Source organism: Scyliorhinus canicula, chromosome 9 (assembly GCF_902713615.1).
Source record: "Scyliorhinus canicula chromosome 9, sScyCan1.1, whole genome shotgun sequence".
NCBI lineage: Eukaryota > Metazoa > Chordata > Chondrichthyes > Carcharhiniformes > Scyliorhinidae > Scyliorhinus > Scyliorhinus canicula.
In genome coordinates, this window is record NC_052154.1 from 32,330,960 (window position 1) to 32,349,202 (window position 18,243).

The 18,243-nt window shown below is 44.2% G+C and overlaps 1 protein-coding gene across 1 annotated transcript in view; it reads right to left on the bottom strand.

The window, feature by feature from the left end:
- Positions 1–342: 342 nt before the first annotated feature.
- cdh31 (cadherin 31) overlaps positions 343–18,243 on the bottom strand; it is a 69,252-nt gene continuing 51,351 nt past the window's right edge. The window contains exons 11-16 of the mRNA XM_038806457.1: positions 17,417–17,559; positions 13,714–13,938; positions 11,189–11,410; positions 5,383–5,513; positions 2,541–2,684; positions 343–2,423 (exon numbers count right to left, since the gene is read on the bottom strand). Coding sequence (XP_038662385.1) covers positions 2,214–2,423; positions 2,541–2,684; positions 5,383–5,513; positions 11,189–11,410; positions 13,714–13,938; positions 17,417–17,559 — 1,075 coding nt within the window. The 3' untranslated portion in view covers positions 343–2,213. The remainder of the gene's footprint in view (positions 2,424–2,540; positions 2,685–5,382; positions 5,514–11,188; positions 11,411–13,713; positions 13,939–17,416; positions 17,560–18,243) is intronic.

Consider the following 18,243-nt stretch of genomic DNA (forward strand, 5'->3'; position numbering starts at 1 on the left):
GGATCCAGTGCAGACTCGATGGGCCAAATGTCCCCCTTCTACGGCCTAACAATTCTGGTGATTTTGGGTTCTCGTGTTGATTGACTGCTCAGTCTGCATTAGGCTTTCACTCAGCCAGGTTTGCAACAGAACCCCTGCAGATGGTGCTAGAATGAAAGTCACTTCAGAATAAGGGAAACATACACCAAAGTACCAGTTTGATCACTGCCCAGCCGCCATTAAGTATGTATCTCATTTAATTTAATTCGGTATCATATTGAAAATTACTCTTTAGAATGAGAATGAGAAAAACATAAACTAAATAGGCAGGCCAAAGTCAGGGAACATCTGCAGAAACAAAGCTAATGTGTTAGAAATGTTTATTTTAAAAAAATACATCACTCTTCCTGTCAATGGCAGAGCAAATTAAAAATAAATTGAAAGGCATTACAGCATGTTAGACAGTTTACAGTGAACTTCAAAAGGCACGATGATAAAAAGGCACGAGCGTTGGTCGTTGGGAGTTATTTTCTTTTGCTCAATCTACAAGATGAACAACTGGAAGAACTAGCAGTGACTATTTTCATCTAACCCTTTCACCAGCATCGAAGCCTACTGAAGTGCCCCTAAAACAGCACTCCACACCATCTAAATTGCTGCATTGCAATCCGCATCATACAAATTAGATCCTGAAATGAAGACAGAATTTTTTGCCTAATTTATGTAAGGCTGCAGCAAGGAAAAATGAACTTTAATCAACACGAGTGCGCAGTGCTGAGAGCTCTGGTCAAGAATGATGAACAAATGGTTTAGTCTTCCAGTGTGACAAGTTAACATGCATTGACAAAAAAAAAGTTTGAAGTACAGACCTCAATTTAAAACCAACGTGTGGGGTGTAGAGGGAAAAAAAAGGAAATAAAATCTGTCCACGTCTGAATTGCTTTTGAAGGGTTCATAAAATATGAGATGCATGTTTTCATACACAAGCGGATCTATTTTAAGTTTCCTATCAAAAATCTTCCACGTGCATTGACGGCTTGGTTTAAGGCGGGAATGAGGTGTGGAGAATAAAGGGAGAAAGCGGGTGAATTATAGGCAGAAACATGCAACTTCCCGATTCCATATGGATGAGAATCTCTAGTGCAAGCTTCTTACACCGTTAGAATCTAGAATTTGGGTTCTCCCAATTGCTGTCCCAAATATACCCCATCTCCTCTCCATTGTATAGAAAGCAACATGAGAATTTGGATTACTAACAATCTATTAGGCATTGATATTTAAAATTTTGGATTAGTAGCAGAATCCATGAAAAGTACATTGCTGCTCAAACATGCACACCCTGCAATAGTTCCCAATCAATATAAAACTATACAGTAGTCAAACTACCTACTTACAAAATGCATGAATTCAACTCAAGTCAAGCAACTCAAAGCCCATCTGTCAATCACAAAACCAGGATTCAAACCCGTGGTATAAAAGAGCTTTATTCTTTTGAATTTTATTTTTTACTATCCAAAATGTTAGTACATAAAAAGGGGGAAATAATATATATATTTATTTTTTAAAAAGCTTGGCTTTTCCTAAAAGCTCATCAACAAATTTCCTGAGAATGCATGTGCTGTCAGCATATAGTAATTTTGGCCAGTAGCTACAATAGTTAACATTCTTTGCAAGCAGTACACAGGTAATACATCCAAACTCACACCATGTGGTGGAAATTAATTCAGGGAATCAATTTAATATTGTATCTGTAAATCAATCAAAAGCAATATATATATATATATTTAACTAGAACAGAACTACTTAAAAAATTATAGCATTCCTAAATTCTTCACATTAAGTCTTAGTCAAAGAAACTATGCTGCAATATAGGACTATTTCAGTAGTAGGTGACTGGACCAGGGAGAAAATCTACTCGGACATCAAATTCGATAATCTTTGGCTCATTTAGACTTTGGGAAAATTCAGCTGCACGAGTCATGGACTATTGGAAATAAAGCTATCCAGGCAAATCCATGCTGACTCGTTTAGAAAAATGTTATCCACCTAAATTCTAGTGGCAATTTAGTAACTTGCTTTCAAACACTGAAGCAAGAGCAGTTATAATGTAATTTCAGTTTGACCTGAGCTTGCCACCAAATAGCGCCCAGTATTCATTACCCAGTCACATTGCTTTTAAGCATGTGCAGCGATTAAAAAGTGAGTCTCTGAAATGGCTGTCTCATGTCATTTTCTCATTCCTCCCCACCGCCATACATCTCAGCAAGTTTCTTGAAGCGTGGGCCCCAGTTGTTCAAGTGGTCATAATCCTGGTCTAAATCAGAGTTTGTTGAGGAGTTCACGGAGCTCAAAGATTCTGCCTCTGAACCACCACCTTCATAATCAAACACCAAGAGGGAGTCATAAGGAGGAGCAGTTGGATCATTATCAGCCGTCTTCAGATTCTGTGATGGAGAAAAAAAAACCCCAAGAGAAAATAAGCACAAACACTGCAGCCAAACAATTACTATTTAGAAGATTCAATTTTAATTTTCACACTTCAATACTGATGGAACTCATACCTCATCAATGAAGTTGCCAATCTCATCTGGGTTTGAAGGGCGCGGCTGATAGGTTGGTGCTGCCAAGAATACTGGAGCCACATCACTACGCATAACGTCCGGTCTTGCGTCCAGGCCTCTGTGGATTTGGCTGAGGTCATAATCCTGTCATACAAATGGAAAATGGTCATATATAGTATTAAAGGGGAGATTTACAAAGTAATGTTATTTTGGGTCGGATTTATATCGGATTACAGTAAATAGATTGGACGTGCAGGAGCCAGTATAGAACCTATAAGATTGGCAGTAAAACATTCTCCCAATGGACAGCCCACTAAGGTGGAGATGAGAAATTGAGTGGCAGGCCTGCAGCAGTATTCATTTTAAAGGGGTGGAGTATTTTCTCTGCTGAAAGAAAGTAACAGCAGACATCAGGTGCCAAACCTACAGCCTCAATTACCCACATTTCTAAAACTGGTGAGGTGAAAAACCAACAAACGATCATCCAAATAATGTCCCCAAAGTTTCATCTAAATTTACCTGCCATTCGCTGAGGATTCCCTTTTAATTATTATTAGACAAGGCTGACACCTGACCTTTACCACCCAGAATTAGTGAGAGGGAGTCAGTGCTGGCAGATAAATCCAAAATTGGCATGGAGTCTAATTTCCCACCGCCGAAAGACCCTTTCTTTTACTGCAGTGCATCTTGTAAATAATACATCCTGCAATCACTGAACCAGCAGTGCAGGACGTGAATGTTTATGTTGGTAGATGGGATGACAATCAAGAACACTGCTTTGTCCAGGATGGTACTGAGCTGAAGAGTGTTTTTGGACAAGGTGGCACAGTGGTTAGCACTGCTGCCTCACGGCGCCGAGGACCCGGGTTCAATCCCGGCCCCGGGTCACTGTCCGTGTAGAGTTTGCACATTCTCCCAGTGTCTGCGTGGGTCTCACCTCCACAACCCATTTGGAGCAGTTGCAAATGGTACTCCGTACTGAGTGATCATCAGCAAGCATCACACTTATGACTTTTAAGTTGGAGGGAGGTCGATTAACAAAGCAGTGGAGGATGGTTGGGCGGAAGACACTGTCCTGAGAAATTCCTGCAGAGGTGTCCTCTAGTCACAGTTACTCATGAAGAACCTGATGGGAGCTTAGGCTACCAAGACTCCAGCTCACTCAGGAATCTGACACAGAAGTCACTGTAAATTGACAGGACTAGCAGATTTTCTATTCTAGTTCCACTGGTGCCCAATTTGAGAAATGGGATAACAGCAGGATGAAACATGACACATGCACATTGATAATTAGAGAAGAATATTGGATAATTTAGATTCAGATTCAATAAAATTAGAGATTGAGCAGTCAAAGCCTGAACTTGCAGGTTGAGTCCGTAATTAAGAAAGCAAATGTACATGTTGTCATTTATCTCAAGAGGCTTGGAATATAAAAGCAGGGATGTACTTCTGAGGCTTTATAAAGCACTAGTTAGGCCCCATTTAGAATACTGTGAGCAATTTTGGGCCCCACACCTCAGGAAGGACATACTGGCACTGGAGCGGGTCCAGCAGAGATTCACACGGATGATCCCAGGAATGGTAGGCCTAACATACGATGAACGTCTGAGGATCGTGGGATTATATTCATTGGAGTTTAGGAGGTTGAGGGGAGATCTAATAGAAACTTACAAGATAATGAATGGCTTGGATAGGATGGACGTAGGGAAGTTGTTTCCATTAGCAGGGGAGACTAGGACGCGGGGGCACAGCCTTAGAATAAAAGGGAGTCACTTTAGACCAGAGATGAGGAGAAATTTCTTCAGCCAGAGAGTGGTAGGTCTGTGGAATTCATTGCCACAGAGGGCGGTGGAGGCCGGGACATTGAGTGTCTTTAAGACAGAAATTGATAAATTCTTGATTTCTCGAGGAATTAAGGGCTATGGGGAGAGAGCGGGTAAATGGAGTTGAAATCAACCATGATTGAATGGTGGAGTGGACTCGATGGGCCGAATGGCCTTACTTCCGCTCCTATGTCTTATGGTCTTATGGAATTGATTTGGTACCAACACATGAACATCCCAGCCCATTAATCTGGTCATAAAATTGGATATTTAGTCACTCCCGTATTATAGAGGTCATATATTCCAACACTTGCAGTTGGTTTCACAGCAAAGTGTAGCAAAAATAAAATAATTGTTTGAGAACGTCTTATGAAATTTTAAAAAATCAGATTGAAAAATAAACTTCAGTGAATCATAGATTTATCACCCTAGAAACTTGATGGCATTGTTGGATAGTCTTTTCATCTTTACCTTTGGATTCTGCATTATAAAATCATCATTTGCACAGCTCGATGCATTCAATGAATTTGTTTCCATAGTTAAAAAGCAATCAGTTGCCTATAAATTCCTTCCCCTCACATTACTACACTCAAATATTTATTCATCATCGAATTTTGGTTTTGCGCTTTTGGGATGTTGATCACCAGTTAAGTTTCAACTTTATTAGTGATCTATGGCCTATTATGGAACTGACACGGTAGATTAGTCAAAAGCTAAAGCTCATATGGAGTTGACCCCTCAATTCATAGATAATGCACTTACATTCTTACAGAGCATACCCATATTGCCATCTTTCACAGCGAACATAATGTTTAACAATGCAGTTCTATTTGGAAGAGCACAGCTGAGAACAGTAGAGTTCAGTATTTGATATTTTAGAACAAATGCAAATAATCATACTGAACAAGACACAAGGTAGGCACGCTGCGGAAAATAGATTCCATTGCAAGTATGCAGAGTCAACCATTCAATACCAATAGGTAATATCAAGAAGTTTAATTTTAAACCCAGACACTAACTTGGTCTTCCTCTCCGCCACCTTCTTCATCATAATAGTAAATGTTGTCCCGAACATCTTCTTCAGGCAATAGGGGCTCCTTTTTGACTTTTTGCCTCCTCTTTACAAATAGTAAGAGTAGCAGCACCAGGACTGAAAGTAAATTGGACCTTTTTAAAATTGCTGTACTTTCAATTCCAAAAAACACAGATCCAGTATCAGAAACACACTAATTTATGTGCTCGTAAACATGGTGGCACTTACAGCAGCCCATGCATGTGGCAACTATACTGATGTGAACTTTACTCAGTTGAAATCAATGGTTATGTACAAGGCATATGAAAGGATTTGGTTTCCACATGATGCTTATTTTTTTCCAAAATGACTGATCAGAATTTCTGGTCTTTCACATTTTCCTCATCAAATTTGCTGAATGTTGAATTCAATAAAATGAATGAATTTCCACTTTTAAAAAATATAGGGATATAGTTACAAAAATAATGTGGTCAATTTTAATTCCCCAAGTTACACGAGTGACAACAGTTCAAAAAGAAAATACTGCCCGTCAAGCACTTTGGTTTTATCATGAGTTTGAAAGATAGTAAACAAAGTCAATTGCTCTGACTGACAGTGGAGACCAAGGATTGAACTGGTGACACTCTAGATCTGGGCGCCTCAGCCATGAGGGTATTTCTTCAAGATCCTTCTGTCCATTCTTCAGAATTACCATGTATAGCATACAAGGCAAGATCTCCTCACCGAGGCTCTGCTCATTACCATGAGACAGATCCACAGTTGCACAGTACACCACCCTAATTGTTCAGGAATGTCGAGTTTGTGTGCTGTTTAATTAGCTACACAGACTTGAAATGCATGTCTTGGTTCTCAGAAGATCTAGAGAGGAAGAGAATACTCCTCAGGTAGGCCAAGAAGCTGCAGCTCGCTGACCATGCCTCTGAAGTACACAGATCATTTGAAGGATCAGCAAACAGAAAAGGATAAAGCTCTGTATCTGCTGTACCTTCCAAGGCAGTAACCAGATTAAACACGCTGATCACGACTTCCATTGACAAATAGGGAGAGGTTGAAACGATAACTAAAAATTATTAGTGGAGTTTGGAGTTGTTCTATTTGGGGAAAACTTAATAGATGTCCAAAATCATAAGGGCTTTGATAGAGTAATTGCTGCTTTGAGTGGCTGGAGGGTTAGTAACCAAAGGACAGATAATTGGCTAAAAAAGCAGAGGCAAGATCAGGAGAATTTCCCTTCCCTAGAGCAGCAAGACATTATGATCTGGAATGTGTGACCTGAAGAGGATGGTGGCAACACTCAGTCCAACTTTCTAAAAAATGGAATTGAATAAATACACAAAGAAAAAAGGAAATAAATGCAGGGCAGGCAAACGAAACAATTGGAACAGCACAGACATGATGGGCCAAATGGCTTCATTCTGTGTTATTCAGATTCCTTAGCACTTTCATGCAGTAATTTGACAGTACAGCAATATCCACATGCATTAAATGGCAAGAATACGCAACATTATCTGTTGAAAATCTGAGTGCAGATAAATTCGATAGAAATTTTGGACTTCGTTGGCGGCTATGGTGTGAGAAGTCGCAGACAGGGTAGCTCCTGCTTGAAGGTGTAGAAAAGAGCTCCTTTTACCCAAAAAGGGGAGTAATTTCGATGGAGAACTGTAGTTGCAGGTCAGAGAAGACCCCCCCCCCCCCCCCCCCCGAATTTTATTGGGAGACAGAGGTGCCGACACTCTGGAGTAACGGAAGATATGGGTAGAGTTAGAGTTGGGGGGGGGGGTTCTTTTCTTCCCCACTGGCTGGAGATGCGATGTTGCAGGGTTGGAGAAGCAGCTTTATCTGGAGCAGAGAAGAGGGCCATCTTGGATGGGCCCAGTACATCGCAAAAATTAGAAGGGGCAGAGCAAGAAAGGCGAGAATGGCAAATGGTAGAGGGGAATGCAGGCGTAAGCCCCCGGTAAGGTTTATAACGTGGAACGCGAGAGGGCTCAATGGACATGTTTTCGCGCACGTCAGGAGTTTAAAGGCGGAGGTGGTATTTCTGCAGGAGGAGGCACTTAAACGTGAAAGACCAGATTAGGTTGAAAAAGGGATGGGTGGGTTAGGTATTCCACTCGGGGTTTGACTTGAAGTCGCAGGGGGTGGCCATCTTGATGAGCAAGAAGACGGTGTGTGTGAGTGTGTGAGTGTGAGTGTGAGTGTGTGAGTGTGTGAGTGTGAGAGAGAGAGAGAGAGAAGGAAGGGAGGGTCCCAGGGAGGGGGGGGGGGGGCGGGGGGGGGGGAGAGATATGTGATGGTGAGCAGGGTATTAGAGGGGATGCCTGGGGCATGATGTAGGGTTTATGAGGGGATTGCTGACAGCGATCCCAGACTTGGCTCCGCACCAGTTGATCATGGGAGGAGATTTTAATTGTGTTCTGTGGCTGAGGGTGGGGAGATTGAGCTCCAGGTCAATGGGAAGGATACGAATGGCAAAGGAACTGGGAGGGTTCATGGAAAAGAGGGGTATGGCAGACCCATGGCACTGTAAGAACCCAGGGGAGTACTCCTTTTTCCTCACATGTTTACAGGGTGTACTCCAGAATTGACTTTTTTTGTAGTGAGTCGGAAGTGTTGGTAGGGGTGGAAGGGGCAGACTATGTGCGGATAGTAATTTCGGACCACACGCCCCACTGAGTGGAGATTCGGCTTAGATCGGGACAGGAGCAGAGGCCGGGGTGGAGGCTCTATTTGGCGTTGTTGGTAGACAGAGTTCTGTGATACAGTGCGCTTGTTGATTAAAGACCATGTAGAGTTGAATCAGAACGTTGAAGGCACATGAGGATAGGAAAAGGAGGGAGGAGTATGGGCGCTTAATGAACGAGATATTCAAAGGAGACAGGGATTATTTGAGGGCATCCACCACAGAGATTGACGAGAAGGAATAGGTTGCGGGGCAATTTGATAGGGTGACAACAGGGAAGGCAGTGGGGCAGCTGTGCAGAGCAAGGGGGTGCAGTACGAGTACAGGGAGAAGGTGAGCTGCATGCTAGCACACCAACTAGAGAGACAGGTCACATCCAGGGAAATATTGAGGATATGGACAGAGACAGGGGATACGGTAATGAGCCAGGAAGGATAAATGGGACGTTTAGGGAATACTATAAGGAGCTGTACAAAGCTGACCCTGGGGGTGAAGAGGGGACATGGAGTGGTTTTTGGATGGCTGGAGTTTCCGCAGTTGGAGGAAGAGAAGCAGCAGCCACTAGGGGAGCCTTTGGGGCTGAGGGAGGTATTGGACAGTATAAGGGATATGAAGTCAGGGAAGACCCCGGGGCCCGATGGTTTTCTGGCGGAATTATACAAGGAGTTTGCGACGGAATCGGCACTGTATCTGTTGGGGATATTTAATGAGGCATTGGAGAAAGGTGAGCTGCCGGAGACAATGACACAAGTAATGATCACATTAATACGAAAGAAGGGGAAAGACACATTTATGTGGATTGTACATGCCTATATCGTTGTTAAACACAGATGTAAAAGTGCTGGCTAAGTTGGTGGCGGGAAAGAAGGAAGGATGTGTCCAGAGGGGTGGTTGCAGAGAACCAAACAGGCTTCGTAAAGGGCAGGCAGCTCTCTAATAATATAAGGAAGCTGTTAAATGTGATCATGACTCCGTCGAGAGGTCGGGTATCAGAGGTCCTCGTGTCCATGGATGCAGAGAAGGCATTTGCCAGGTGGTGGGGCGGTACCTGTTTGAGGTCCTTGGTAGGTTTGGGCTGAAGTTTGTGGCGTGGGTGTGTCTGTCATATGTGGCACTGGTGGCGAGCAAATGGACCAACGATAGGGGCTCACAAAACTTTGGTACACAGGGGAACAAGGCAGGGCTGCCCGCTGTTTGTGCTAGTTATAGAGCCTCTGGCAAATGGCCCTTAGGGGGATGGCAGAGTGGCAAGGGATTACAAGGGAGAGTAGGGAGCATCAGATGTCACTATGTGCGGAGATCTGTTACTGTACGTGTCGGATCCGCTGGACAACATGGGGAGGATTATGGGCCTATGAGGTGTTTGGGGGGTTCAGAGGATACAAATTGAATGTAGAGAAAAGTGAAGTGTTCCTGGTGAACGAGCTGGGTCAGAGAACCAACCTTGGCAGGTTACCACTTAAAGTAGCCAGAGATAGGTTTAGATATCTGGGGATTTGGGTAACGGGTGAGTGGGTGATGCTGCATAAATGGAACTTAACAAAGCTGGTGGAGGTGGTCAGGGAGGATCTGAAGAGGTGGGACAGGCTGCATCTGACTCTGGCAGGTCGGGTCCAAGTGGTGAAGATGAACGTCCTGCCAAGGTTTCTATTCATATTCCAGACACTTCCGATTTTTGCACCAAAGGCCTTTCCCCGGAAGCTGGATACGATTATCTCAGAGTTTGTGCAGGCAGGGAGGGTACAGAGGGTAAAGAGGACCCTGTTACCGATGAAGAGACAGAAGGGGAATTGGTGTTTCCAAACCACCTGCATTATTATTGGGCAGCGTACGGGGAGAAGGTGAGGCAGTGATGGGAAGGAGAGGGGGGGCAGAATGAAGGAAGAATCCTGTGGGGGATCCAGCCTGTGACAGTGGAGCTGTCACTGGCACCAAGGTGCAATCCACAGTGAAGGTCTGGAACCAGTTGAGGAGGCACCTTGGTATAGAGGGAATGTTGGCGTTACCACCACTGTGTGAAAACCATGGATTTGAGCCGGGGTGGGGTGAGGAGGGTGGAAACAGACAGTATGTATAGGAAGTGGAGAGAAGTGGGGCTGGTTAAGGTGAGGGATCTGTACCTGGAAGAGAGGTTTGCCAATATAGAAGAACTGAAGGAGAGGGTAGACCTCCCAAGAGGAAGTAAGTTTAGATACTTGCAGATAAAGGAATTCGCCCGGAAGGTTTGGAAAGATTTCCCCAAGCTACTGGAGTATACCCCGCTGGAGTGATTGCTGCTTCCGGGTGCGGAAAGGGAGGGTAGGATCGGTGACATATATGGGTGGCTGGGAGAGCAGAGAGGCGAGCAGGTAGTGAAGAATAAGAAGTGTGATGGGGAGTTAGGAGGGGAGATCAATTGGGGAGTGTGGAGTGAGGCGCTATACGCAGGATAAACATGGCAACCTTGTGTGAAAGGATGAGCCTGATACAATTCAAGGTGGTACACAGGGTGCATATGACTTGGGCAAGAATGAGTGGGTACTTCCAGGGAGTGGCAGGCGAGTGCGAGAAGTGTGGACGGGGACCAGCAAACCATGCACGTGTGTTCTGGGCTGCGAGAAGCAAGAGAGATTCTGGGCAGTCGTGTTTGTGGCACTAACGGGAATTGGGAAGGAGGAGGTTGGGCCCTTTGGTGGCAATTTTTGAGATATCAGAGAAGCCGGAGCTGATGGAGGGGAGGAAGGCTGATGTCGTGGCCTTCCCCTCTCTGGTTGCCCAGCGAAGCATCTTATTGGAATGGCGGTCAGCAACACTGCCAGAGGTGGCGGCCTGGTTGGGGGACTTACACAAGTTTCTCTGTTTGGAAAAGATCAAGTACAAATGGAGGGGCTCAGTGGAGGACTTTGAGGCAAGGTGGGGGATGTTTGTGGCTATGTTTGAGGAGTTGTTAGTTGCGGTGGGGGCGGGGGGGATGTTAAAATGTGAAAAAAAATTGTACAAACTGTATTGGGGAGTATGTTCCCCAGACTGTTTATCTTTAGTAACCATTTAAATAAGTTTGGAATAAAGTACATTTAAAAAAAACGTTAGATGAAAAATTTGTTTTAAATTGCATGTAAACAATACTCACTCAACAATGCCAGGATAGCACCCAGAACAGCCAAAATGCCAGAGATTCCAAATGCGGCAGCAACCGCCCTCGCTTTACATGCTCCATTTTCACAGTCGCATACCTCCACCCTCAGCCCTGTGACCTGAGACAATGGTGGATGTCCACTGTCGGTTACTTTCAAAGGAACTTCATATATGCCGGGATCAACTGCTTTCACCAGTTGCAAGATTTTCATATCAGCTGAAGGGGGGAATAAAATAGATAAATAAAATCAATATAATGCTTTATGACTCATTAATCAGATTTTTTTTTCATGTGTCCCATCTCGAATTGAGTGGTAGTTAAGGGCCAAGGCCAGACCAAGTAAGGGTGGAAGATTTCCTTTCCTAAAGGACATCAGCAAATCAGATTTTTTTTGTTGTTGCATCAATTGCGAATGGTTTCATGGTCACATTAGACTCTTAAATCCAGATTTTTATTGAATTCAAATTCCAGAATCTACCGTAATGGGATTCAAACCCAGTCCCCAGAGCATCGGCCGGAGTCTCTTGATTACTAGTCAAATGACAATACCGCTATGCCACCTCCTCAACTTGGTAGTATGCTGAAATACATTTGTTTAATAAGCAAAATCCATGGCACAGCAATTAATGATCAATTCCTGCTGCTACGCCAGTTATTGTTAACAATCCTTTGAAAATGGAGTGAGCTTTTTCAGGTAGGGTACTGCTTTCAACATATCCACTGGTGCCTTATATGGCAATTTCAGAACATTCTCCACCAGATGCTAACAGCCATCGGCCAAGAAACCGCTGTAAGCTGTACTAAAAACTCAGCCTGAAATGCTGCGATATCTGAAGAGCCCTCCAGAAATCTTAACCACAGCTAGCACTCCACAGCTGCATAACCTCCACCTCTCCACTCCCAATCAATTACTACCAGTTTGGCCCCATGCAGGCGAGGTTGGATTTTCCCACCCACGCCAATCATTGAGCTGCCAGTCAGTACTGGTCCACCAATCAGAAAAGAGGGGGGCTTGGCTCTCACAAATCACCCAAGGACATCCAGCAGTGTGACCCCACCCAATGCCCAATTGGTAGTTTAAATCTCTCCCAAACCCAGGAGTTCTCGACAGGCAATTAAATTCCCTTTAGAAGCCAAAAGACCTCACTCTGTTTGTGGTGGTAAATTTTCTGTTGAATGGTCCAAGTTCAAATCAGAAAGGTTTAGACATCGACCAGTCAGCTCACCTGCGAGCTATTAGTGGTTAAAATAAGACCAGAAGGCATAAGAGAAGAATTAGGCCATTCAACCCATCATGTCTGCCCCACTATTCGACAAACAGTAGTAAACCTGCTGTGTTGGCATCACAAACATTGCTCCCTTCTCAGGCTGCACCTGGCTCAATTCAACTTTGTGCCGAGGTTTAGGTCCCATATCCTTGCCATTGCGAAGTCGACCAGCTCCTCAACATCATCCATTTCCATCCATAAAGAATCCGCTGCTTACAAAATCCATAAACATGCCTGACACCACTTTTTGATGGTATCGCTAAAGAGGAAACCATAGTTAACTCAACCTGGCCGGACACCACTTTTTGACCCTATCGCTAATGGGGAAATCATAGTTAACCCAACCTGGCCGAGTAGTCATACATAATGCAGCAAGCTGCAATCCCTCATTATCTTTACTGGACTACTCCAGCTGTGCATTCCCCAATATAAAATTAAAACCCTCAACCCTCATTTATGAAGCACTCACCAACTTCTCAATCCTTATTTTTACAACTGAAGCTTTCAAACACTATTTGGCCTTTTAAGTCCCGCTCCCTTCATTTCACCCATGAAGAAAGAGCCAACAGTCACTTGTGGAATTCCCCTCCATCACTAAAAAGCAATCTCTTTGATCAACCTTTCAGTTATTTCTCTTATTCTTTCTCTTCCCAGCTTAGCATTATAGTTTCCTAGTGCCCATTTGTCAAAATCTTGGGATGCTTCATCAAGTTAAAGGCATTTAATGCCTAATGGGAGACGGTGTCACAGTGGTACTGGCACTGGACTAGTAAACCAGAGATTCCAATACTCTAGGGACACAGGTTCAAACCCCACCACGGCAGATAGTGACATTTCAATAAATAAAAAAAATCTGAAATTAAAAGTCCCATGAAACCATTATCGATTGTTGTAAAAATCAATTTGGTTCACTAATGCCCTTTAGAGAAGAAAATCCTTGCCTGGTCTGGCCTACATGTGACTCCAGATCCACAGCAATGTGGACAATAAGTGCTGGCCCAGCCAGCGATGCCATGTGCCGTGAATGAATTAAAACAAAAAAAACAAACTAGACAAACGCATGTTGTCCTGGGAGTGGGAATGTACAAATTTTCATTTAGGCACACCATTCTCCAATAAGTCACAGTATATGGATATCCAGCAAGCGGTCAACACTTTTTGAGGGGAAAAAAGGTAGCTGAAAGAGGCAGACCAAAGTGATTAGGAAAGAAAGGAGGAAGAAGACGGTCCTTTTAAATAAGTGTTGTTTACCTTTTCTGGAATTTTTGACAGACCAGTTATTCGCAGCTCCATGAACTAACGTCACGACATAAGGAAAGGTGTTGGGTTCGATGTCTTTGTCTATAATGCTTACATTGATAGGGGTAGCATCATGGTTGCACACAATGTTTAAAGGTGAAGTAGCAATGGGTGCATTATCATTGACATCTTCAAGTTTCAGAAGGAGTGTGCCTGTACCAGTGGCAGGTGGAATACCTGTGGAAACAAAAATGCAATTCTGAATGAAAAAAAATCAAATAAGTAATTTAACTGTACTGATTCGATAGGATGTGGATGAAGCAATTCAGAAGGTAATTCATTAGTCAACTAAAATCAGTACCCCTTTGCATGATGACTATGAATAAAGGAATTATGAATTTACCTGAAAGGATTCCAAACTCTCATTACATCATCAGATTGATATTAAATGTCTCTACTGCACTATCCATTCCATTCACATGAAGAAACAACTTTCCACCGATGGAAGTCAAATTTGCCTTTTACTAGATCTGAAACTCAAGCTTTCCCGTTCTTAAATAAAATCATTGCTATCATAAATGTCAAAACTCAAATGCATGAAGTGGATATTTTCCCCCTGTAAGCTACACTGACTAATCAGTCAACGCCCAAGGAAATTATTTTGTTCAGCACAGCAGGTGTTAAAGAACTGTAACATAACCAATAAAACGCAGAATACTGCAGTTATTGGGGAACTCTTCGCTCAAAGTTATCATTTCACTTTGTTTTACCCCTATTGCTTGAAAGTCAGGTTCTATTATGTATCGTTTCCTAAGGAAGTCAGGTTCTATTATGTATCATTTCCAAAAGCTTTGACCTCTTGCCTTTCTCATTGTTCATCATAACATTTCAGCTTTGAAATTTACATAATTTACATCACGTATTAATCGGTGTGTTTTTTGCAGCAAATAAAAATCAGCATGTATTTCCCATTGAATCAAATAAACAGTTTAACTGTACCGATTAGATAGGATGTGGATGAGGCAATTCAAAGGGCAGAATTCTCCTACTTTGAGACCAAAGTGCTGCGGCAGGGGTGGGAACATGTGGTGGCCAGCAAGCTTCCAACCCCGTTAACTGTGCAACCAGGGTTTTTACATCATATTCCATGGCGCTGCAGGCCTGAATGGAGTGTAGTCCACCATTGTGTCCAAGTGCCATATTAAAAAAGATACCGAATATCACTGATCTACTATTGAAGACAGAAGATGGACCTCCTGAGAATGAAAATGAATCTCCAGGAACATGGAGCCTGGAAATTGGTTCCACTCTAGGACACAGTGGGCGGGATTCTATGATCCCCCCGCCAGGTCAGAGAATCGCCGGGGAGGGGGGGGGGGCATGAATCCCGCCCCACCATTCCGACGCCGGCTGCCGAATTCTCTGGCGCCGGTTTTCAGGTGCAGGCGGGGATCGCGCTACGCTGGTCGGGGGCCGTTGGCCGTGGCCCTCACACCCTCCCCCCCCCCCCCCCCCGGCAATTCTCCGAGCCCCAATGGGCCTAGTGGCCGCCCGTTTTCGGCCAGTCCCGCTGGCGTGAAATGGACATGGTCCATCCCGGCGGGATCTGGCTTGGAGGGCGGTTAGCAGGGTCCTCGGGGGGGGGCACGGTGGCCTGGCCCGCGATTGGGGCCCATTGCTTTGTGGGTGGGCCTAAGCCGTGGGGGCACTCTTTCCCTCCGCGCCGGCCTCTGTCAGGCTCTGCGATGGCCGGCGCGGAGAGGAAACCCCATGCACAGGAAACACGCCGGCGGTTCTGCGCATACGCCAAAACACACTGGCAGTCCTGCACATGCGCCAACACGCGCACCCGGCAGGGGCCCATCGGCATAGTTGGTGCGGCACCAACCCCTACAGCGCCGGCCTAGCCCCCGGAAGTGTCGAGGATTCCGTAACTTCCGGACGGCCTGACGCCCGAGTGATTCACGCTGCTCTTGGCGCCGGTATGGGCCGCCCCACCGATTACGGGAGAATCCCGCCCCATATCTGGAAGACCCAATTGCAGATGCACCTCCGAGCCACTACTGGGGTGTTCCAGGGACCAGGGCCGCTGTAAATTCACACCGGCTTGAAATTGACTTCTGGACCGCCTGCCATATTCTCCCACCATGCCCACCATCAAAAATACCAGTGAGGGGTTGGGAGAACTCTAAGAAGCAAATAGCTTGCACAATTGCAGGACCAGTCACATCAATACGGTTCTACTTGCCTTTCCCATTTATAACCCAGCGCATCATAAAATCTTTTCTAAGTTAAATATAAATACCTAGGCTTTCCTACTACAGTCAGCATCTCAAGTGGATCTGGCATAGGCAAGAACATAAAACAAACAACAGTACAGCACAGGAACAGGCCCTTCGGCCCTCCAAGCCTGTGCCGACCATGCTGCCAGGTTAGGAATGTGCTTAGAAATTGTGCCACCATATCCCTAACTCTTTCCTTTGTGCCAGGGTGGATTTAATGGCTTGAAATTCAACAGCCCATGCGAGGAGAAGTGCTCGCTAGCGAAATGAACGAGATAAACACATTAACCGTATTTCCCCCCCACTTCTTGGCCCAACTCAAAACCTTGGATTCAGATGTGACATTTTAGCCCTTGTGCCCAGAATTCAAATAGTTGGCATTAAAGGCCTCAATAGGATAATTAGCACACCAAGCACATGCACATCATAAAACTTTCTCTTAAATAAAGGTGGGGGGGGGGAAATCATTCGACAGTTCAGCAACTGCCTTCCTCTTCCCATTGCAACAGCCCCCACCCAAATCAGGTGTGCCCCAGAGAGTCTCTGTCCCAGTCTGCCATCGTGGGATGCTGGAGAGTTCACATCCAGTTAAACAAATTATCCCCAGCTGAAAATGCATTCAGAATCGAAGGGATTACCACAGGGAGAAATGGAAGTTTCCCTCTATCCACCCTTCAGATATTACCCCACACTCCTATAATGAGAAATCCAAGGCTAAATGTTTATGATTCGTTAATTTGCTAAAGTTGGCCATGCATATAAATTTGTGATTTCCTTTATTCCTCCACTATCACTCCTTTCCAAAGCCTGGTCTCTCTTTGGGGCACAAGACAAGATTTTGCAATAGTCACAGAGTTGGACATTTTATCTGGGCTTCAAATGTTGAGGATTTACAAACCAAAATGGTTTGGATCAATGCATTCTAGCTTCACCAAGTTGCACAATCACTTTTCATTGCGCAAACCATGACAGGCAGGTAGACAATTTGGAAGCAAGGTGAGGAAGAGAAAAAAAGACATCAATATAAATGTAATTTTTCAGTGCTTTGTTCGAGCCGTTACACAATTCTCACCCAAAGGTATTAGTTTTAGAAATTCATTTCCCATTCTCTTCCCCAACACCCTCTTACATTTACGAGGTGGTTTTAAAAAGGATGTGATCATTATGGTTCACGTTGTGCCAGCTTGCCAACCACAATGCACCAAAAGTTGGAGACGCAACAGAATAAATCATCTGCTGCACATTAAATTGCATCTTTAACAAGAGAATTTTCAAATTAAGTACCAAATCAGCCAAGACAATTCACACCCTACCATGTGACATAACCACTAGAAAACAAATATTGCAGCAACAAACGGATAAAAGGAAGCCAAATTGTTAAAGGCATGAATAACGTAGGTTTTCTCATTTAAAAAAAAACAAGTTGCACTTACCATTATCGTAAGCGAGAATTGTTGCAGTATACGTGTTGTTCTTAACATATGCTGATTCCCTGTCCATCTCATTTCTTAGTTTAATGATGCCATTATCTTCACCAACAGCAAACCAGTTTGCTGGATCACTTCCCATTTTGTATCTGGAAAGGGGGCAAAAACAGTTTCCATGTTAAACCCAATATACCTCCATTCAAATCAGTCATTGTGGAGTAACCAAATACTTCAGCATAGAACGATGCCATTGTAAGCACTGCAACAGTATAATAATGGCTTGAGAAAAATGCACTTGCATTTAAATGCAACTTTAAATGCTTGTTACTTTTTTTTTAAAAAACATTAAACATATGTAAACGTTTTGTTGGTTTCTCGAACCCTATATCGCACCAATTTAATCTCTAGCACATTTGGGATCAAGGATGCAACGGAGACCCAATCAATCAGTCTGGCGCTTGAAACCTTGTCAGACTGTGGATGGGGTCATGCACATCATCTCTGTTCAAGAAATATGGGTGTCATGCGATTATCTTTTCATTAAAAAGTTTACAATTTATCAGGTACCAGAGTCCTTCCGGTGGCGACCATGGAGTGAGTGGTTGCACACAGGGCAGCTCCGGTATAGATTGGAGCTTATTTTTAAACCCAAAAACAGAGGACATTTGACGGAAAGTGTAGCTGGAGGGGTGGAGGAGAAGTTCTTCTCCACCCCGCCCCTCGGTGAGTGGCACATCTGCTGGCCATCAGACCCGGCAGAAGAAGGTTAAAGACCTGGCCAAGGAATTGGAAGAGACCCGTGGCGCAGCCACAATTGGAAAGATGGCAGAGGG